At 33.1% G+C, this 24002-nt stretch overlaps 2 protein-coding genes across 2 annotated transcripts; both read right to left on the bottom strand.

Moving 5' to 3' along the window:
• Positions 1-16268: 16268 nt before the first annotated feature.
• Positions 16269-18036, bottom strand: LOC126710230 (thaumatin-like protein). The gene is made up of 2 exons (XM_050410609.1): positions 17624-18036; positions 16269-16516 (listed from the first exon to the last, which is right to left on the bottom strand). The coding sequence occupies exons 1-2, from the start codon at positions 18034-18036 to the stop codon at positions 16324-16326; spliced, it is 606 nt and encodes a 201-aa protein (XP_050266566.1). The 3' UTR covers positions 16269-16323.
• A 3963-nt stretch (positions 18037-21999) lies between these two features.
• Positions 22000-23072, bottom strand: LOC126709250 (protein P21-like). The gene has a single exon (XM_050409396.1). The coding sequence runs from the start codon at positions 23020-23022 to the stop codon at positions 22342-22344; it is 681 nt and encodes a 226-aa protein (XP_050265353.1). The 5' UTR covers positions 23023-23072; the 3' UTR covers positions 22000-22341.
• Between the last annotated feature and the right edge of the window lie 930 nt (positions 23073-24002).

Below are 24002 nucleotides of genomic sequence, written 5' to 3' on the forward strand. Positions count from 1 at the left end.
TTGATCATTTTGTATAAAATTAATTACTACTATTTGTTTGGTTAGTACTAATTCGTCAACTTATTTAATGATTTTTTTTTTTAGGTTGAGAGACTATTAGGTGATCCTATTGTTAAGTAAAGATTTAATAGTATCTTTTGATAAATCAAGTTTTATCATTCTACATTTTAAAAATTATGATACCCAGTTACATTATAATGTTATATTATAGATAGCTTTTTATTTGTAATTTTTTATTATAAAATTATACTAGAAAATATGTATTTGAATATATATATATATATATATATATAATTACAAAACAACAATATAAAAAAGAATTAAATCTCAAAAAAAAATCTCTAAATAAATTTTTATTAGTAATAAAAAATATGAAATAAATAAGTGAAAATTTTACAAATGAACAATAAATTTATATAAAAAAAGAGAGTTAAAAGATAATTATATATACAGTAACAAGATAAAAATGAAAATAATTATCCATATTATCAATTAAAAAATTAGATGTTAAAAGTACTTGAATACAAAAGTTAATTAGTAATGTTGCATATTAAAAGGCAATAAAAATAAATCTTAAATACAAAATATTATATATAAAATTAATAATATATCATAGATATTTAAATAGTAGAAAAGGTCCAATTTTAAAATTGTCACTTGGAGCCTCAAAATTCCTTTAGCTGGTCATAAATCTTAAGCAAAATGAAATTCAAATATATCCTATATAAAAAATAATTTAATCAAGAAACACAAAAATATGGAAGATGGATCAGAGGAGACACAAGAATTTAGAGCACTAGTATCAAGTGTGCTAACCTTCATTAGATGTGTCAAAATGTCAAATAAATTTACTACAATAACATTCTAATTCTAATAATAGTCGAGTATATATAGGAAGATATGGAATAACTATTTGGTTATTTTTTTTATTCAAAACTTTCTCTCTCTTCATGACCGTTGGGATTAATTAATAATTATTCAAACTTTCTCTCTAGTCTCTACTCTATCTCTTTAATGATGTTGGGAACATCAAAAAAGAAAGAATTAAAAAATTAAGAAAGAATAAATAAAGCGGTAAAATAATAGAATATGTGATATAGGATGTACTGTAATTAAAGTGATATGTTAAAATAGATAAAGTAAAATTTTAAAGTGTCAAGATAGTTTTTTTTTAGAGTGCCTGATAGTGTTATTGCTCTTAGTGAGATTGATGCCAACTAAGTTGGGTGGAACTTTGAGAAAATCTAGGACCACAACTTTTTATATCATAACTTGATGTGATAAATTGTGAATGGTGAAAAAAATTACCAGATTCTTGTAAATTTGATAGGCACTAACTGGTGATTTGATACCTCAAAATTATGGCAAAGTTGTGACAAAAAATAGTTTTCGTATTGTAACTATTTAGAGCATTAGTATTGGTGGTGTTAAAAAGCTAAATTGCTATTTTGGCACCATCAACTACAAAAATGAGAGCACATTGGTGGAGCTAAATGTATATATTTTAGCTTCTCAGCTACAAGGTGGCTGTGCACTGTAGCTCAAAGAATTTTTTTTTTAAAAAAAGTATTTTATTTATGCGTTCACACTGATGAAGAGTATTTAAATAATTTCTTTTCCATTTTCTGTTTTATTATCATTGCCGCTCTCAATCTCTCTTCTCCCTTAGATTTCTCTCTTCTCTTCCTTATATTCTTCTTTCTATTCCTTTCCTCCAAATTCTAACCAACCAAATAGATTGCAAAATTCTACAACAAATGTGCAATTTTCAATTCCAACATAAACCCATAAACCCACTGCTGCTGCAGGCTTCTTCTTCTTCTACTACAAGCTTCTTCCTCTTTTGTTGTGCCTTCTTCTTCTCTCATTTTGTGTTTAACATATCTCTTTCTTCTTGTCTTCAGGGTGAAAGAAGAAGAACTATCTTTTAGTTTTAGGTGAAGAAGAAGAGTTGAAGAAGAGACAAGGGGGTAAGTGGAGGAAAAGAAAAGATATCTGATGGTGATATGCCAACAATGTATTGACCCTTTATGATAGATTAACAAATTAATTAGCCAAGTTGATTAATTAATCAGATTAACATACAATATCCGTGGCAGCACAAACAAATCACCAATTAAAACTAAATGCAACGGAAATTAAATTGACACGGGTGATTTGTTTTCAAATGGGAAAAACCTACATGGCAAAAACCCCACCGGGTGATTTTAAGGTCACCACTCTCGAGAATCCACTATTATCAAAATAAGCGGTTACAAGTAAATGAATCCTAGTACCTTATACCAACTTACAGTTGAACCCTTACCCCAATATCCAATTGAACTTGTTTTGTAGTGACAATTTCTCATTTTCAATGCACGACTCACAATACGTGACTAACCAATAGATGCGTGGATCCCAGTACGCAACTTAATCACCAACTTGAGAAGGATGTTGACTACAAAGTTTTTCAGTTCATCACACTATGAAGATCAAGAATCTCCTTGGTCACAAAACCCTACGATCTACAAATACAGCAGCTTCTTCAAGAGAAAAATGAAGTAAGGCAAATTCTGTCTCCGGTCACAATTTGCATAAATAAGACTTTGCTTCACACTTGTGCAACTTGTGTAACCCTTGACGGCCCTTAAAATAATCCTTATATATGTTTAGGGCTGTGAGAAAAGAAAACCTAAACACATACTCATGAATTGGATTAAAAACAAGTCTGAAAAACTAAGTTTCATAAACCCAGTAGATAGCCATCTATTGAGCTAGCAATCGAGCCACGGGCTTGAGCAGCTTTTAAACCTCGATAGATGCTAGCTGTCAAGCTTTAAAATCCAGCACTTTCTTACTTGATTCTTAGACAGACTTGCATGGCTTTAATACTTGAACTTGAAACCTTGTTCCTTTAAATATTAAACACATCCTAGATCTACCTAATTACAAGTAAAGTACATTTTGTCAAATGATTAGCTAATTACATAAAAGAGTGACATATGTTCTTAACATTGAATCACATATGTCCTAACATATGGGAATAGGGAAGAAACGTGGGTTGCTAAGAAAAAAGTGAAGGAAAAAAAATAAAAATAAAAGGAAGTTAGTGGGATACGTGTCCATCATGTAAGGAAATTTACTAAATAAAAATTACAATTGTGTTAAAACACAACAAATTATTACAGAATTTTGGGGTTAAAAAATATTATTGTTACATCAGACGATTATTTGCTATCATGACAATTGAGAAATTGTTTTAGTAAAAAAAAAAAATTGTATATATATAATTTGGGGATAAAAAAAAATTATTATTATTCTAGATGATTATTTGCTATTATATGGTGGTGGCGGTAGTTGTGATTGTTATTTATTGTAGTGAATATATTATTTTATTATAGTATATATAATATTTTATTGTACTGTTTATTTATACTACTATTTAAAGGGTTTCCACTGTTTGGACCAGATTTTTTTTTGTTCCAAAATATCTCTACACCCATAGGTTTAAGTAGAGACAAAATTAAAGGATAGTCTGGTAAAAATACATGTCTAACATGCACTAAAACATTGCCTACAAAGTAGGAACACTCTTCCACTAACCCACATACTACTATTTAAGGAGTTTCCCCTGTTTGGACCGGATTTTTTTTTGTTCCAAAATACCCCTACACCTATAGGTTTAAGTAGAAACAAAATTAAATGATAGTCTGGTAAAAATATATGACTAACTTGCACTAAAACACTGTCTATAAAATAGGAATACTTTTCCAGTAACCCACTTCTTTAAAATAACTATATATATTTTTTTTAAATAGAAAAGTTAAACAACCCACGTTGCTGCTGTTTTTTTCCTTAAAAAAAACACCCCATGTTTATCCAAAAACAAAACTAAATAAATAAATAAATAAAAACAACCTAAATAGATATATATACATTTTTTAAAATAAGTAGATACATCCTTAACTCCTACTAAGATGTTACTTACAAAACAAGACCACTCTCCTGATGGTTTTCAAATTGCTCCTTTTTTTTTTTTTTTTGGTAAAGGTTAATAATTTGCATCCATTATAATTTGAAATTACTACATTTTTCAATCACAAAATACCTAGGGATGTGATGAGTGTTCTGTGTTTGGGATGAATAATTTACTCATCACATCCCTAGGTTTTTTTGTGATTGAAAAATGTAGTAAACCCAAATTATAATGGATTCAAATTATTAACTTTTACACAAAAAAAAAGAGCCTTTGAGCACGCAAGTGAGCACGTCCTTAGAGGCTAATATTGTTTTATTATGTTGAAAGCTAAAATAAAACCACTGTATTGGGTGGTTTGTAAAGTGTGAAAGGCCAAAAATGTATTAACTCATTTGGTATAATTAACCAATTAATTAGCCAAGTGAATTAATTAGGTTCAATTACATAAATAAGTGTGGTAGCACAAAGAAATCACCAAATAACTAAATGTAGCAGAAATTAAATTTGACACGAGTAATTTATTTACAAATGGGGAAAACCATCAAGGCAAAACCCCATCGAGTGACTTTAAGGTTACCACTCCAAAGAATCCACTATTATCAAAACAAGTGGTTACAAGTAAAAGAAATCTCAATACCCGATACCAACCTACAGTTGAACCTTTACCCCAATACACAATTAGACTTGCAATGTAGTGACAATCTCTCCTTTCAATGCACATCTCCAAGTACGTGACTAACCAATCAATGCACGGATCCCAGTATGTGACTAACATACCAACTTACGAAAAATGTTGGCTGCAAAGTTCTTCAGTTCATTTACATGATAAAGATCAAGAAGCTCCTTGGTTACAAAACCCTTGGCGCACAAACGCAGCAACTTCTACAAGGAAGAAGATAAACTAGGGCAAATTGTCTCCAGTCACAATTAGCATGCACAATGACTTTACATCAAGTTGCATAACCTTGCATCAAGTGAGACGGCCTTTAAAATAATCCTTATATATATCTAAGGTTGTGAGAAAAGATACCCTACACAAATAACTTAGATATGCGTGAAAAACAGATATGAAAATTTGAATTTCATAATTCTCGATAGATACAACTTCTATCGAGAGCTGTCGAGAATTAAACATTAATCTCAATAGATACATCTATCGAGATAGCTGTCAAGATTTAATGATCAGCACTTCTTTACTTGATTCTTGAACAAATTTGCATAGGTTTAATACTAGACTTTAACTCTTGTTCGTTTAAGTATTAAACACATCCTAAATCTACCAAATTACAAGTAAAGTACATTTTGTCAAAGTATTAGCCAATTAACAATAACATATATTCTAACAAGTTCCACATATGTCCTAACAAAGTGAGAATGTAAAATAAATAAAGTAGTTTTTAGTGGAGTCAAATAGCTAAAATTATGGCTCCACCAATGTGATTCTCTTAGAACTTACCTTCTACGCTTTCCAGCCTTGACTAGACATTGATTAAAACGTGCAAAAAGAATAAAGTTACGAAATTGGAAGAACATCACATGCGCTTGCGCCTTGCGCACGATGAGCATGGAATGCATCATTTTATGTTCTACTCAAAATGGACGAAAATCAAAACCCACCAATCAAGATATTACAGAGGGGTCACATAATCTAGAAAGTAAGAAAGAAATAAATGGCAATAGGAGGAGAAATAAATGGCCATAGGAGGAAAAGTCTCAGAGAGGACCTTAGCATCAGCACTAAAATGTTCTACTCAAAAAGGACGAAAATCAAAACCCACCTGTCAAGATATTACAAAGGGGTCACATAATCTAGAAAGTAAGAAGAAATAAATGGTGGTAGGAGGAGAAATAAATGGCCATAGGAGGAAAAGTCTCAGAGAGGACCTTAGCATCAGCACTAAGCCCTCGGTTTGTGGCATCTGCGAGAGAAAGGGACATTTAACATTTCAACTTGCGTGCAAATTTACTTCGATGTTGGGGGCCTAATTATCATATTCATAGTTTAATACACCATTCATGTCTTTTTTGTTGAGAAGAATACACCATTCAAGTCAAAACTCAAACTTTACACATTATATAATCAAATATAAGATGATTTGATTCCCAAAAAAATATACATTATTAGTTCATTTGTTAAAAAGTAACTTATCATCTCTCTAAACTTTAATGAGTATATATAAAAAATTTCTAAATTGTTATAAATAAATAAATAAACGTCTTCTATCAAAATTATGTTCACCATCTTTCATGTATATAATAAAATTAATCAATTATTATCTTCATGGTGAAACTCCTAAGAATCTCCTTTCATGTTTAAATTATCAAATTGTATGCAAAGAGCCAAGTTTCATGTTTAAAAAAACTCATTTCATAATTACCATGGAAACTAAAAGAACCAATATAATTAAGAATTTAAGATGAATTAACATATTAATCAAATGAATAGATTTTTATTTTTTATGAAATTGCTAATCCCTTACATATATAGTTCAAATATTGTTATATATTCTAAAATTTGGATATTTTAGCATATCAAGTTCATTGGCTTTTGAGTAGAGTTGTGGCGTGCCTTTGTGTTAGAACATCTTTCCCTCTCCCCTGTGTGTGTGTTTGTTTCTCAAAAAAAAAAAAAAAAAAAATTCACTTTTTGTGCAATAAATACCAATGACAATCAAATGGAAATTTTTTTATGCTTCAATGATGATATGATTTAAAGCAAATGTCAACAGATATAATTTTTTTTTTTACAACTTATTAAAATAACAAGTTATGATTAGTGTAGTATATATTAAAATGTAAATATATAAATATGTATATATCAATAATAAATATTGTGAAAAATGATGGAGGTGAACAAAATGCGAGAATATTTAACCTTAACTTTAACACAAGCAAAGTTTGATAACAATAGATGAAAGCAACTATGATTCATACATTTAGAAAGATACTGGTCAAGAGACTCAAGACTATATCGGTTAGCCCCTGTGTAAGGTGTCCGTGTGTCCACAACACTAGTTTCAGGTTCATTTATTACCTCCTATTCCCAATAGTTACGTTATGTACCGCCAACCAAAGAATCAAACAATGATCAAATAGCACCGACGTAGAGAGTTGCTAGTTGCAAACACATGGGAATAGGAGGTTGAGCTGCAAAATAATTTCTTGATTTACGAAAAGGAAAATAATAAGGAGGTTATAAACGTTATACGTTAATATCTTCCATCGTAGAAATTTTGCTACAACCTCACGTGAATATGTAAAAATACAACGTGCATAGTACTGCATCTTCTCAAAAGCCCTCAAGCTTTTATAAATTATTACCCCAATTATTAATACTACTGGTTGATAGTTCTACGCCTCTTAGCAGAAGAAAGAACTGCTTTTAAGGGTAGATATTAACAACCTTATAGCAACCTATAATAGAGTGTGCAAGGTCACAAGCCCTCAAGCTTTTATTACATTTTAAGATCCAAACAACATTTTAAGCTCTCAAAAACATCTCTCATAAAAAAAAAAAAAAAAAAAAAATGTCAAGAATTTTGATCCAAAACACACACGTACACACACTAAACAAGTCTAACAAATTTTATATTTCCAAAACAAATTAAGACAGTTTAGTGAGCATATATTAACACATGTATTTCTTGTGATGGCCAAATCACATAGTATCTGCACATGTATCAAGAGTAGTAAAGAATATTGCATGTTGTGTATGAAAAACATCGCAAGATTGCATAAGTGTTTACACGTTATGACAATTTGAGATATGAGAAAATCACTTTAACTCACACACAATCATAACTGTTTGATGGGGACTATCACATTCGAGGTACATCCTATAACTCCCACATCTCCTAGAAAATACGCTTGCAATCATATATAAAGCATTTTGATTCTTTTTACTTTTATTTTTTCTTTGCATATTTTCTTTTAAGCAAACCATGCATGGGCATATAAGAGAGAGAAAAGAAATACCCAATGATGTTAAGTTTTTGACATTGCACTTTTGCTGTGCCAAAGCATACAGATGTCATTTCATGATTGGCGGGCAACAGTGGCGAGATGGTTATTTATGCCTTTCTCTTAGGATTTTCTAGTCATTTCTGTCAAAAAGAGTGATACGAGTGTTAAGTACAAGAAATTACTTAATCTTACTCATCACAAACACAAGCTACAAAACTCACTTGCTTAGTTGTGCATAGATATGCTCATCTAAGTTACAAAAGATACAAAGTTTAGAAAATTTTGTTTCAATAGCCATCCAAGGTACACAAGTATCAATGTACACAAACACACACTGTTTTTGAATTTTTCTGATTTTTCAAATTTTTTTATTTTTTTTTATTTTTATGCAAAACAAAATAAAGCAAAACTGAAAAATAAACAAACAAAAACATGTTAAACAAAACAATGCATAAAACTATATGCAAATGCATGGGGAAGGAAGAGGAGGAGAAAAAGAGATCAATCCATGAAGATAACACCAATGTTTTGGCAAAGGAATTTAAACTGTTTGTTATCAAGAGGTTTGGTGAACAGATCAGCCTTCTGATCATTAGTGTGAATGAACTCAAGAGTAAGAGTACCATCTTCGACAAGCTCCCAAATGAAGTGATGTCGAATCTCTGTGTTTAGTTCAAGAATATTGAACTTGATTCTTAGAGATGTTGATGGCACTGATATTGTCACAGTAGATGGTAAGGTGTTCTTGACGAATACCGTAATCAAGGAGGTTTTACATCCAGAGAAGTTGGGTGCAATAGCTACTGGCAGCATTGTATTCAGCCTCTACAATGGATAATGAGATGAAGTTCTGCTTTTGCTTATCTAGGAGACAAGATTATTACCCACATAAAAAGAAACCCCCAATGTACTTTTTCTATCATCAGCATTCCCAACCTAGTTAGCATCAAAATATCGAGCTAAGACATCATTTATGTCCTTGTTGTACCACACACCAAAGTCGACAGTGGTTTTGACATACTTTATGATTCTTTTCAAAGCAATCATATGAGATTCTTTGGGATTAGCTTGATATCTAGCACACACTCCCACACTGTAACAGATCTACTGTAGTAAGGTAAAGAAGACTACCTTTCATGTTTTTATAAAGAGATAAATCAACACTTTTACCTAACAAATCAACAGTGAGTTTAACATTTGGGCTCATAGGGGTTTCACAAGATTTTTAACATATTTAGATTGAGATAATAATATACTTGACTCTTGTTGACGGATCTGCAAACCGAGGAAGTGAGTCAACTCTCCAATCATGCTCATCTCGAACTCGGCCTGCATAAGTTTTGAGAAACTATGAGCAAGTTCATCCTTAGTCGACCCAAAGATGATATCATTAGCATAGGCTTGAGCAACTATCAACTCGCCGTCTTCCCTTTTTATGAAAAGAGTTTGATCAACTTTTCCTCTTGTGAACCCATGTGACACTAAGTATTGTGTGAGCCGATTATACCAAGCTCTGGGAGCTTGCTTTGAACCATAAAGTGTCTTCTTGAGGTATAACACATTATCCGGAAAGTGTGGATTAATGAATCCTTTTGGTTGAGCCACATAAATATCTTCCTTAAGGAACCCATTCAAGAAAGCAGTCTTTACGTCCATTTGGTAAAACTTGAACTTCAAGTGACATGCCAGGGCTAGGAGAATTCTAATAGACTCCATACAGGCTACTGGAGCAAATGTCTCATTATAGTCTACTCCTTCCATTTGAGAGTATCCTTAAACTACAAGACGAGCATTGTTGCAAATCACATTGCCCTCCTTATCAGTCTTATTGCGGAATATCCATTTTGTGCTCACCCTCCAGTCTAGGTACTAAAGTCTAGATATCATTCCTTTGAAACTAAAGCAGTTCATCGTGCATAACTTCAACCCAACTTTCATCCAAAAGAGCTTCTTCAACTTTAGTACGTTCAACCTGCGGTAAATAACAAGAATAAGACACAAAGTTAGCAACACATTTATCAAATGTACGCTTCCTTAGTGGAAGTTCATTCATGTTTCTCACAATAACTTCAGGAGGATGATTCAATTTGATCCTTGAGAAAGGTCCTTTCTCTTCATGGGATTCAGAATCAAGTGAAGTAGGTATGTCTGCTGAACCTTCTACAACACTTGGAGTGCCAGAAGTACTTGGAGATGCAGGCTTTTGATCAACAATTTCTTGAATGTCTTTGGGCTCAGAAGGAAGAATCTCTTTGGGGATTTCCCACTAAATTTCTCATAACCGAACTCTGAAGATTCATCAATAACAACATTCACAGTTTCCATTACCTTTTTGGTTCTTTTGTTGTATACCTGATAAGCCTTGCTTGTAGAGGAGTATCCTAGAAATATTACTTCATTGCTTCGGGAGTCAAATTTTCCCACATTCTCTCTATCCTTGAGAATGAAACAAATGCTTCTAAAAATTCTGAAATACTTAACATTTGGCTTCCTTCCCTTCCATAGCTCATATGGAGTCTTCTTGGTACCGAGTCTATAGTACACTCTGTTAACCGTATGACATGCAATGGTAATGGCTTCTCCCTACAAGTTTCTAGCCACATCTTTGTTGTACAACATGGCTCTACCCATCTCTTGAATAACCCTGTGCTTTCTTTCTACTACACCATTCTACTGAGGAGTAATAGGAGCAGAGAATTCTTGAGATATACCTGATCTAGTGCAAAAGAACTCCATGTATGAGTTCTTGAATTCTTTACCGTCATCACTTCGATTGATCAATCTTCAAACACTTCTCATTTTGCAATCTTGTGCACAAGGCTTCAATGTGCTCAGGAGCATCAGACTTGGATCGTAGGAGAATGACCCAAGTGTACCTAGTGAAGTCTCTTTCCACCAAGAGACTCGGTTCTGGTTGGGCCCATGAGATCCAGATGCAATAGCTCTAATGGTCTAAATGTAGCAGATGTCTAAGTTCCCAGATGTTTAGCTTTCATCTATTTTCCAAGCTAATATAGTCCACACACCACATTGTTCACTCTACTAAGTTTTGGTATCTCCAGGACTGACTCATGCTTAGATACAATTGAAAGATATTTGTAACTAGCATGTCCCATCCTTTAGTGCCATAGATCTTTATTTGGTAATCAAATGTTATTGCATCCAATATTAACATCAAGTACCAAACCATAACAATTGTCTAGAGTGCGCACACCACTTATGAGTTTCTTTCCAGACTCATCCGTGACAAGGCATTTCCCTTTTGAGAATAGTACCATAAAGTCTTGATCACATATTTGACTTATGCTCAATAGGTTCACTCTTAAACCTTCTACATATAGAACATTTGCAATGTCTTGCAGTCTAGGTAGAGAGATGATTCCCTTTCCTTTAATCTGTGATTTGCTCTCATCACAAAAAGTGACATTACCACCTTTCTTAGACTCAAAAACCTTGAAGAGAGATCGGTCTCCAGTCATGTGACTTCAACAGCCGCTATCAAGGTACCACAAACACATGTCCATAACCTTAAATGTGGACTTCATCATGAAGCACACTTCGTGCTTAGATGATAGATTAGTGGGAATGGTGTCTTCTCTCATCTGCCTTTTATGAACAAAGTCTTTAACTTTCACTCTTCTCAAATGAACTCCTTTGCACATTTTCATTCTGAGACAGTCTAGTTTCTTCTTTGTCAAGCTAAGATCTTTTCCAATAATCATCATGATAGAGTTCAAATAACTTTTAGACTTGCATTTTTTGATATACTCAAATAAGTAGCGATTAGAAAAACAAGACATATTTGAACACAAAGATCTTTCCAAGCCAGTTGCAGCCATGACAAAAAGGGTCAATGGATCACACAGCAAAGATTAAAACCTAATCAAAGTGTGCCTGCTCTGGTCATTTTTTTATTCAAAACTTTCTCTCTCTTTTCATGACCATTGGGATTAATTAGAAGAGACCATTGGGAGTAATTAATAATTATTCGAACTTTCTCTCTCCTCTATCTCTTTAATGATGTTGGGAACAACAAAAAAGAAAGAATTAAAAACATTAAGAAAGAATAAATAAAGTGATAAAATAATAGAATATGTGATTTAGGGTGTATTGTAATTAAAGTGGCATGTTAAAATAGATAAAATAAAAGTTTAATGTGTCAAGATAGTTTTTTTTTAGAATGCTTGATACTACTCTTAGTGAGATTGATGCCGGTTAAGTTGGGTGGAATTTTGAGAAAATCTGGAACCACAATTTTTTATATCACAACTTGATGAGATAGATTGTGAATGGTGAAAAAAATAAATAGCAGATTCTTATAAATGTGATATCTAATACATCAAAATTATGGGAAAGTTGTGATGAAAAATAGTTTTTTTGATGTAACTACTTGAACTTACCTCCTATGCTTTTCAACCTCGACTAAACTTTGATCAAAACATGCAAAAAGAATAAAGTTACGAAACTGGAAGAACGTCACATGCGCCAATTGTGCCTTGCGCATGATGAGAATGGAATGCATCATTTTATGTTCTACTCATAAAGGACGAAAGTTAAAACCCACCTGTCAAGATATTACAGAGGGGTCACATAATCTAGAAAGTAAGAAAGAAAGAAATGGCCATATGAGGAGAAATAAATAGCCATAGGAAGAAAAGTCTCAGAGAGGATCTTAGCATCAGCACTAAGCCCTCAGTTCATGGCATCTGCTAGAGAAAGGGACATTTAACATTTTCACTTGCATGCAAATTTACTTCGATGTTGGGGGCCTAATTATCATATTCATAGTTTAATACCCCATTCATGTCTTTTTGGTTGAGAAGAATACACCATTCAAGTCAAACTCAAACTTTACGCACATTATATAATCAAATATAGGGGTTGTACTCAATCCTACCAATCGAGGCCCCAAACAAGTGATAACACTCCCCTTTAATCCCTTTGAATATCCCAACGTGTTCACTCACCCTCTCTCTTTGTGTTTTCCTCTCTTTCCCTCTCTCTCTCTCCAATGTCCAACCCCCTCTACCCTTGCTTCGACCTCCTTTTATAGCCCTCTGTTAGTGGGGTGGCTATCATTTCTTTCCCCACTTACTCACATTCCCATGTCCACCAAAATCCCAAAGGATCCTCACGAATTCAGAGGATTCCCTTAGAACTTGTTCCTAACACCGAACAGTGTTCGGGAGTGGATTCCTTTCAAAATTGTTAGTTCTCGGTGACCGACCTCTTTGAGACCGCACACAGATTTCCTTTGTGGTCGGCTCAATCCACCAACCTATAAGGAATCTCTCGGGATGTGGTCGCCCCGCTTCTCAGCACTCAGCTAGAGAACGGACCTATTGCAATGAAGCCCAGGGTTACCTTCCCCCATGCGTGTCAAATAAACTTAATCAAATATATATAGAATAAACTTAATCAAATATATATAGAATAAACTTAATCAAATATTATCTTCATGGTGAAACTCTTAAGAGTCTCCTTTGATGTTTAAATTATCAAATTGTATGCAAAGAGCCAAGTTTCATGTTTAAAAAAACACATTTCATAATTACCATGGAAACTAAAAGAACCAATATAATTAAGATGAATTAACATATTAATCAAATGAATAGATTTTTATTTCTAATGAAATTTCTAATCCCTTACATATATAGTTCAGATATTGTCATATATTCTAAAATTTTGGATACTTTAGCATATCAAGTTCATTATGCAATAAGTACCAATGACGGTCAAATGGAATTTTTTTATGCTTCAATGATGCTATATGATTTAGAGCAAATGTCAAAAGATATAATTTTTTTACAACTTATTAAGGTAACAAATTATGATTAGTGCAATATGTATTAAAATGTAAATATGTATGCATCAATTATAATTATATGTGTGAAATGATGGAGGTGAACAAAATGTGAAAGAATATTTAACCTTAAATTTAACACAAGCAAAGTTTGATACCAATAGTTGAAAGCAACTATGATTCATATATTTAGAAAGGGAAAATTATTGAATATTTCGGAAGTATCATAAATGCGTATTCTTCCCTCTTATATGAATTGTGGGTCCCACCATAAACTTAATTAGTGGGACCTACAATTATGTGAGAAGAGAGAGTACGTATTAATGATATTCCAAGAATACTCAATATTTATCTGAAAGAAAGATGCTAGTCAAGACCATATTGGTTAGCCCCTGCGTGAGGCGTATGTGTGTCCACAACACAAGTTTCATGTTCATTTATTACCTCCTATTCCCAATAGTTACGTTATGTACCGCCAACCAAAGAATCAAACAATGATCAAATAGCACCGACGTAGAGAGTTGCTACTTGCAAACACCTAGGAATAGGAGGTTAAGCTGAAAAATAATTTCTTGATTTACAAAAAGGAAAAAAAGATGGCTATAAACGTTATATGTTAATATCTTCCATCGTAGAATTTTTGCAACAGCCTCACGTGAATATGTAAAAATAAAACGTGCATAGTACTGCATCTTCTCAAAAGCCCTCAAGCTTTATTAAATTATTACCCCAGTTATTAATACTACTGGTTGATAGTTCTATGCCTCTTACCAGCACTACAAAAAAATGGGTCTGTAGCCGCGTTTAAAAAACGCGGCTATAGACCCCAAAAACGTGGCTATAGGGTAGAGCCGTGTTTACAAACGCGGCTTAAGGAGTGTAGCAATAAGCCTATAGCCGCGTTTTTGTAACCGCGGCTAAAGGTCTGCCCTATAGCCGCGTTTTTAGAAAACGTGGCCACAGACCACCTTTAAGCCGCGTCTGAAAACACGGCTATAGGTTTTTTAAAAAACACAAAAAAAAAAAAAAAAAAAAAAAAAAAAAATTCTGGGTTTTTTTTTTTCCCCAGAAAATTCAAAATTCAAAATTAAACACAAATCCAAAAAATTCAAAATCAAATACAACATACTCACAATACAAACACACCCAGAAAATTCTAAATCAAACACAACATACTCACAATACAAACACATGCACCCAGAAAATTAAAAATCAAACACAACATACTCACAATACAAACACAACCAGAAATTCAAAATCAAACACAACGTGCTCCAAAATATAACACAAAGCCATGAATCTCCTCTCATTCAACAAAACCAACCAAATCTAACACTAATTCCATTCAGGAAAACAAAAGCACAAGCTCAGAAACACAAAAGAACACAAACCTGTGAAGATGGAAGAAAGAAAAAGGAACAAAAAAAAAAAAAAAAAGGTACCCAGATGTGAAGGAAGGAAAAAAAAAAAAAAAAAAAAAAAAAGAGAGAAGAAGACGAAAGACTTACCCAGATGTGAAAAAGGAAGAATGAAAAAGAAAAAAGAAAAAAAAAAAAAAGAAAGAATGAAGCACCTGAAGAATGAAGAAAGAAAGGGAAAAGAAAGAAAAGAGAGTATGTAGGGGTAGGTGGGAAAGTGGGGGTGTACGTGGGAAGCTTTAGGAATTTTTTTTTTTTTTTTTTTAAGCACTACCTATAGCCGCGTTTTTAAATCGCAAAACACAGCTACAGGTTACCTATAGCTGCGTTTTTAAAAAACGCGGCTATAGGTCAGCCTTTAAAAAATTTATACGGGACCTATAGATAACCTATAGCTGCATTTTTCAAGTTTTAAAACGCAGCTAAAGGTGACCCATAGCCGCGTTTTTAAATCGCAAAAACACAGCTATAGGTTACCTATAGCTGCGTTGTCCAAAAATGCAACTATAGGTCAACTTTAAAATAATATATACAGCTAGACCTATAGTCGCGTTTTTAAAAAACACAGCTGTAGGTAACCTTTAGCCGCTTTTTAAAACACGAAAATGCGGTTATAAGTCCACCTTAAAAATTATTCGGTTGGACCTATAGCTGCGTTTTTTAAAATGCGGCTACAGCTTATCTTTAGCTGCATTTTAAGTTAGCTATAGTGGCGTTTTTTCAAAACACGACTATAGGTCACCCTCAAATTCAAAATTATTCGACTGGACCTATAGCTGCATTTGAAAAACACAGCTATAAGTAAGTTATAGCTACGTTTTTAGAAAACACGGCTATAGCTAAGAAACGCGGCTATAGGTCCCCTATAGCCGCGTTTTTTGTAAACGCGGCTAAAAAAAACGTGGCTATAGCCCACATTTTTTGTAGTGCAGAAGAAAGAACTGCTTTTAAGGGCAGATATTAACAAACTTATAGCAACCTATTACCTATAATACAGTGTGCACAATACTACATGTGTTCACAAGCCCTCAAGCTTTTATTACATACTAGCTACTAGTGATGTGCCTGTTATACCAAAGGAAATAACTGCTTTTAGGGCAGAACACAACATTATAGTTAGTCCCACCATTGCACGTAAATGTGCTTGTTGCATCATCCTTAGGGTAACTGTAAGCATCTGGTCATAGATTCTTGAAAAATTCAGAAAAAGTTGTAGGCCCACAATTTCCAAAATTGCAACAATATTCATCTGTTTTGAAAACGATACAAGGGTTGTTATAGTACCCGCTAGGAGTTTTCAATTCAGTTGGGCACTGTCCATTAATATCAGCTATACATGTTATTCCTTTGATGCACCCATTAAAGTATGGACGACTAAATTTCTTGGTTTGAAATGAGTCAAACAAGTAATATAGTTTCACAAATGCGAATTTTGTATTGATGATTGTGAGGTACAATTCTCTGAAATTACAAAAGAGTGATTTCTGATTCAATCTCCTTAAAAGACTTGTTGATTGGATTTGTAGTAATGTGATTTTGATCCGAACACCCAATATACTTCAATTTGGCTGAAGAATGGATCGAAGATCTTTGAAACAGAATTACAATGAATCTCTGGCTATGAGCTTGTTGGAAATCCTTTATTCTTCACGTTCTTCGTGTTCTTCGTGTGTTCTTCGTCTTCGAAGGTTTGTGGTGGAAGTTCTTCGGGGCTTTAGAGGCTTGAATCCATGGAGCTTCACTAATTTGTGGTTGTTTGAGGTTTCTGGAGGGTTTTGAGCTTGATTCTAATGAACTTTGAAATCTAGGAATATGATTTGAATGATTCCTCTTCGAATGTTCTTCATATTTGAAGGTTTGTAATGGAAGTTCTTCGGGACTTTGGAGGCTTGAATCCGTAGAACTTTGCTAATTTGTGATTTATTGAGGTTTCTGGAGACTTTTGAGCTTGATTCCAATGAACTTTGAGATCTAGGCAGATAGTTTGGATGATTCTGCTTCGAATGTTCTTCGATTTTGAGTTTGAAGTTCTTGAGGCTTTGAGGCTTGATTCCTGCAGAGCTTTTATTTTTCTAAGTGCTTTTGAATCTTCTCTGATGCTGCTTGTGCTCCAGATGGCTTGGTCCTTTTTAAATGCCTTAGGAAGGCTTCTATTTATAGGAGTTTGGGGGTGGGTGAGCGACACATGGCTTAGTTTGATTGGTGACACATGTCACAGCCTGATTAATCCGCTTATATCATTGCTTACACGCGCTGGATTGCATATGTCATCACTTACACGTGTTGGACTGCTTATGTCATCGCTTACACGCGCTGATGTGTGATTGGTTTTTGCATAATACTTGGCGAATTTCTATTGGTTTCTAAGTAGTGATAGCAAAACCTAGCAGTAATACGTGGTGCTTTGTAATTGGCTGTATTTTGTGGACTTAGTAGTGTGATGTGTTAGCTTGTGATAGGTCGGGAATTTTCCCTCTCTACATAGAGGTTGGGCTAAAATCCATAGGAACATTAAACCCTTCAACAAGAGAGATGTCAAAGAAATCCAGGTTTAGATATTGGTTTAAAGCGAATTCGGCAAGGGTGTTTGGGGGTGCACCATAAGCTTGGCATTGAAGAAGCCCACCACAATCACCAGTTTGACAACTGCCACGCCCGGATCCATTAAAAAATGCACCCAGTTCGAGCCCAAACGCAGCCTCAGTTGTGCTGGCATTCATATCAAGGGGCCAAGACTCTTTTGAGTTGAGTTGCCTATCACCACCAGGCACGGCTGCAGCCCAAACCACATAGGGAAAATTGTTTGTTATGTTGAATCGGGCTGCATGAGCGAAATTAATGAAAAGAGTGGCAAACAAGAAGAAGGAAATGGACAAGTTTTTGAAGATGCTCATTTTGGAGAGTGAGAGGGATATATATGCTATAGTGGTTTGAGGTTATGATTATTAGGAGATGGGTAGGGGCTTATATAAGATTTGAGATTGGATATAACCTGTTGGGGTTGGCGTGGAGAATTTACAGGCATGATTAATTGCCTAATTAAATTCTTGTTGTTTGGAACTGAAATTATCTTGGCTTGACTTGATCACTCTTGAAGACTATTCTAAAAATTTAGTAGTACTTTGTGACATGAAGCTTATTTAGTTCACATTTGCTAAAACAAATAGTTTAGTTTACAGTTACACCTCCTAAACTCTTAAGAGGGAGAGGTATATGTAAGTCAGTTGAAGTCTTGCACATAAGATCACATGCAATCTTCCGGTCAATAGAAATCTATTGGAAAAGTCTTACTTTTTACATGTTGGGGTTAACCTTATCAAACTTTACTGCAATTCCGAAACGTTGTCACCTTTCTTTTTGTTTATATATATATATATATATAGAGAGAGAGAGAGATTCAATTACACTTAGTGTAACTCTAAGCAATATTATACTACCTAATAACTTGTTATAGAATTCATATTTTGAAAATCTCACTAATGAATTACATATTTTATATGTTTTTAACACTCTCGCCAATTTTTATGTCAATTAGATGTTATTTACTATTCAATTCATAAACTCATCTTCTATGCATTATTTAAAGTTATGAAAACTTGAATTTAAACAATTGATTGATGATATAGCTATTAACCTTTGATCACTTTGAAAATTTTCAAGTATGGAGAATATACGAAAATAATATAATATAACGGTGAATTTGTCAAAACTCACATCCAATTAAAAAATATTGAACTGTGTAACATTGCTTAACTTAAACTCAACCCATATATATATATATATAGAGAGAGAGAGAGAGAGATGTATATATTATTTAGTTCTTTCTACAGGATAACTTTTGAATTCAAATCTCTCTTCACTCACCTAGTGTCAAGAAAAAATAATAATAATAGTAATAAATCTTCATTATGTTATTTGTAAAAGGTGCCTTTAATCTATAACCAATATTTCCAGAATAAGTTTCCTTCATATGGTTGTGAACACCGTAAACCTTTCGGCTCAACCATTAGGTAACTTAGGTCATTACCTAACCCTCAAAAAAAAAAAAAAGGGTCTCCAAATAAAGGACAAAAAAATTTTGAAAAATAAAAAAAAGGGCTCCAAATAAAGGACAAAAAAAATTTTGAAAAATAAAATCTCAAATTTTAGTCAGTACTTATACAATAGTAATTTTTTTTATTAAAAAAGCACTAGAGTAAAATTTTTGGGCAATAATTATCTTAGAGGAGTATCAATTAAGCTCCAAAATTTTACCATTACATGACAATTTTTATCTTAATAGGTGTGTATTTTGTCTTACTCTCTCTTTCAGATGATTAGAATTTTTCATAAGCATGTGAATTTTAGACTAATAAAGTCCCCTACACGCAGTACTAAAACATTGAAGAAACTCAAATATCTCTTTCTCTCTCTCCAAAATTAAAAAGTATTAGCTAAAATATTCTCCAAATAATCTAAAATTGCCATTAGATTTATCATCTCTATCTGAAATAGTAGTTAGGCAGTTCCCTTAGCAATAGCAATCCCTTGAAGACGAAAAACAGTGATTATTATTCCCAAAAAAAAAAAATAATAAATAAATCTATCTTTATGTGAGACAACTTTATTATTTTACTTCTCTTTAGACTGTTTCGCAAAGAATGGGAGAATGAAAGGCAATGTTTTGCCTTTTTAACAAAAATGGCAGACGTTCGCTTTTCTGGGTTTTTGACGCAAATGTTTGGTAAAGAAACACTGCATTTGGAAATGGGGGAAGAGGAAGGAAGGGAAGGCAAGGGAAGTGGTTTCTTGGGTTTGGACAACTTTGGAGGATAGAAGACAAAGAAATGCAGAGAAAAAAATTTCTCTTTGGGCCCACATTTTGCAATCCGCCCAATTTGGAGAGAAAAGTGGGGGAGAGAAAGTGAAATAAAAAAATAGAGCTCACTTTTTAACTTCTTATAGAGCAGTAAAGAATGGAATATGTGATATATTGTTCATAAAAAAAAAAAAATTATATTGTTTATTATAAAATTGTGTATTATAATATATAAAATAAATTTTTGATGTGTCAAAGTAACATTTTTTTAGAACGTTTGAACTTAGAGAAAATTTAGTATCACAAATTTTTTTAGCACAACTTGATGTTATAGATTGTGAATAATGAAGAAAAAATAGTAAATCTTACCTCCTAAGCTTTCTAACATTGACTAGACTTTAATCAAAACGTGCAAATCAAGAGACTAAAGTTATGCAATTGGAAGAATGTCACATGCACACATGATGAGAATGGGATTGCATCATTTTATGTTCTAAGTTCTATTCATAAAAGACGTAAGTCAAAACTCAAAACCCACCTGTCAAGATATTACAGAGGGATCACATAATCTAGGAAGTAAGAAAGAAAGAATTAATGGGCGTAGGGGGAAAAGTCTCAAAGAGGATCAAACAGAATAATTCTTAGCATGGCACTAAAAGCCCTCGGTTCTTGGCATCTGGTGGAGAAAGGGACATTTAACATTTTTACTTGCATGCAATTGCAAATTTATGTCACTGTTGCTAGCCAATGACTCCGTGTATATACCGGCCCGTAGGGGGCGGGGCCAATAATTTTGACTTGGGGGCCTAATTATTGTATTAACAGTTTAATAATACACCATTCAAGTCTTTTTGTTGAGAAGAATACACCATAAGTCAAACTCAAACTTAACACACATTATATCATCAAATATAAGATCATTTGATTCTCAAAAAAATTATTTGTTCATTTGTTAAAAAGGAACTTATCATCTTTTTTTTTTTTTTTTTAAGCCGGATCATCTTTCTAAACTATAATGAGTATATAAACATCGTCTAAATTGTTATAAACATTTTAAATAAAAAAAATAAATGAACTTAGCACATCTTCAATCAAATTTATGCTCACAATATTTCGTTATGTATAATAAACTTAATCAATTATTATCCCTGCCATAAAACTCTTAAAAATCTTCTTTTTGAAGTCTAAATTATCAAATTGTATGCAATGAACCAAGTTTCATGTTTAAAAAAAAAAAACTTGTTTCATAATTACCGTGGAAACTAAAAGAACCAATATAAGATGAATTAACATATTAATCAAATGGTAGATTTGGATATTTTAGCATAAATAGATTCTAATGACAGTCAAATGGAATTTTTTTAATGCTTTAACGATGATACTTGATTTTGATTTTGAGCAAACATAAAAAATATAATTTTTTTCACAACTTGTTAAGGTAACAAGTTATGATCAGTGTAGTATTACCAATTCCAATATGCATATCTCATCTATTATGAAAAAATAGGTGAAATTTTTTGTATTAAATTTTAGGTTTTGATTATCACACCTTCACTTTTTTATATATTAAAATGCAAATACTTATCAATTATAAATATATGTGTAAAATAATAAATATGATCAAGGTATAAAGGAATATTTAGCCTTAACTTTAACATAAGCAAAATTTGATAACAATAGATTAGTATGGATTAAAATTATGTTTAATGTATCAATTATACTGAACACATTAAGATACAGTCACATGTTCATAATGTGAAAGTAACTTATTTGTATATTTAGAAAGATGCTTGTCAAGTCTATATCGGTTAGGTCCTATGTAAAGTGTACTTGTGGTCCACAACACAAGTTTCAAGTTCATTTATTTCCACCGAATGTAAGGTGTACCGTCAACCAAAAAGTCAAACAACCCATCTAAAAAAAAGAAAAGAATCAAACAACGAATAGCACTGAGACGGGAGTTGCAAACACATGGTGGCAAATCAAACAACGGACGCGAACTACAAGGTCAAGCTGAAAGTAAATTATTGATTTACCAATAGAACAAAAGTATGGAATATGGAGGTTATAAGCGTTGATATCGCCATATCTTCCATTATATATAGAAAATTTGCTACAACCTCGTGAATACGTAAAATACAACATGTATGGTACTGCATATGCTTAAAAGCCCTCAAGCTTTTATTAACCCAGTTATTAATATTTAATACTATTGGTTGATAGTTCCAAGCCTCTTGTACCAGAAGAAAGAACTGCTTCAAGGGTAGATATTAACTACCTTATAGCAACCCATACGGTGTGCACAATACTGCATGTGCTCACAAGCCCTCAAGCTTTTATTACGTATATACTAGCTACTAGTGTTGTGCCTATTATACTTGTACCAGAGGAAAGAGCTGCTTCAAGGGCAAAACACAACCTTATAGTTAGTCCCACCATTGCAAGTAAATGTGCTTGTTGCATCATCCTTAGGATAACTGTAAGCATCTGGGCACAGATTCTTGAAAAATTTGGAAAAGGTTGTAGGTCCACAACTCCCAGAATTGCAACAATATTCATCGGTTTTGAAAACAGTACAAGGGTTGTTACAGTACCCGCTAGAAGTTTTCAATTCAGCTGGGCACTGCCCATTGATATCAGCTGTACATCTTATTCCTCTGGTGCACCCATTAGAGGTTGGACTAAAATCCATAGGAACATTAAACCCATCAACAAGAGAGATGTCAATGAAATCCAAGTTTTGGTATTGGTTTAAACCGAATTCAGCAAGAGTGTTTGGGGGTGTACCATAGGCTTGGCATTGAAGAAGTCCACCACAGTCACCAGTCTGACAACTGCCATGCCCGGATCCATCAAAATTGCACCCAGTTCGAGCCCAAACGCGGCCCCCGGTTGTGCCAGCGTTGACATCAAGGGGCCAAGACTCTTGTGGGTTGAGCTGCTTGCCACCACCAGGCACGGCTGCAGCCCAAACTACGTAGGGACAATTGTTTGTAATATCAAATCGGGCTGCATGAGCGAAGACAATACAAAGAGTGACAAAAAAGCAGAAGGAAATGGACAATTTTTTGAAGAGACTCATTTTGGAAAGTGAGAGAGAGATGCTATAGTGGTTCGAGGTTATGATTATGAAGAGAAGGGTAGGGGTTTATATAGGGTTTGGGATTGGATATGGCCTTTAGGGGTTGGTGTGGAGAACTTGATTACCGGCGTGATTGTCTAATTAAACTCTTGTAAGAAAATTGGAACTGTCTTGGCTTGACTTGACTTGAAGACTATTCTAAAGATTGAGTAGTACTGTGTGACATGAAGCTTAGTCAATTCACAATGGCTAAAAAAAAGGTTTAGTTTGCAGTTGCACCTTCTAAACTCTGAGAGGTATATTTAAGTCGGTTGCAGTCTTGCAGATAAGAAATGCAATCTGCCGGTCAAATTAAAGAAATCTATTGGAAAAGTCTTACTTTTATATATATATATATATATATATATATATATAAAAGGTTAGAAACTTTGTTGCTTGTTATACTTATGTTGCTTTCAAAAATTAATTAGCCTACTATCTGACCATGTGCTGAGAAGGAAAAATATGAACTTGGATGACTATTATACAATCCAACAATATGAGTCCCACAATCAATTTTGTAGTTTAATTAGTACTTTTTTTATGTTTTCAATGCAAAGACATCTAAAATTTAAATCATGCTCACCTATTATAACTATAGAATTTTTAAAAAAAAATTCTTGGGATTTTCTTTGTCAATTATATTTGTTAGTTCAAAACCATGCATGGGACACATTATATTGTTCCATTATATATATATATATATATATTGTCACATATATCGTCAGATACGAAGGATAAAATTAGTTTCAAAAAAAAAAAAAAAAAAAAAAAGATAAAATTTGATGGAAGTAGATAAAAGGATAGAAAGTGCATGCAACATATATTTTTAATAGTTTAAGGAAAAAAAAATGTTTTAAAGTTTATGGATAAAAAAATAAATTAATAAAAAATTTGGAGACGTAAACAATATTTCTTCTTTAAAATAAAAACTGAAAATC

The sequence above is a fragment of the Quercus robur genome, chromosome 12 (assembly GCF_932294415.1).
Source record: "Quercus robur chromosome 12, dhQueRobu3.1, whole genome shotgun sequence".
Taxonomy (NCBI): Eukaryota; Viridiplantae; Streptophyta; class Magnoliopsida; order Fagales; family Fagaceae; genus Quercus; species Quercus robur.

Bases quoted from the DNA above. Each gene is read 5' to 3' on its own strand.
- LOC126709250 (XM_050409396.1), bottom strand. From the start codon at position 23,022: ATGAGTCTCTTCAAAAAATTGTCCATTTCCTTCTGCTTTTTTGTCACT.
- LOC126710230 (XM_050410609.1), bottom strand. From the start codon at position 18,036: ATGAGCATCTTCAAAAACTTGTCCATTTCCTTCTTCTTGTTTGCCACT. The intron at 16,517-17,623 runs GTAGAGAGGGAA...CAAGAAATTTAG, and splicing joins GATTTTAGCCCAACCTCTAT to TCGTCCATACTTTAATGGGT.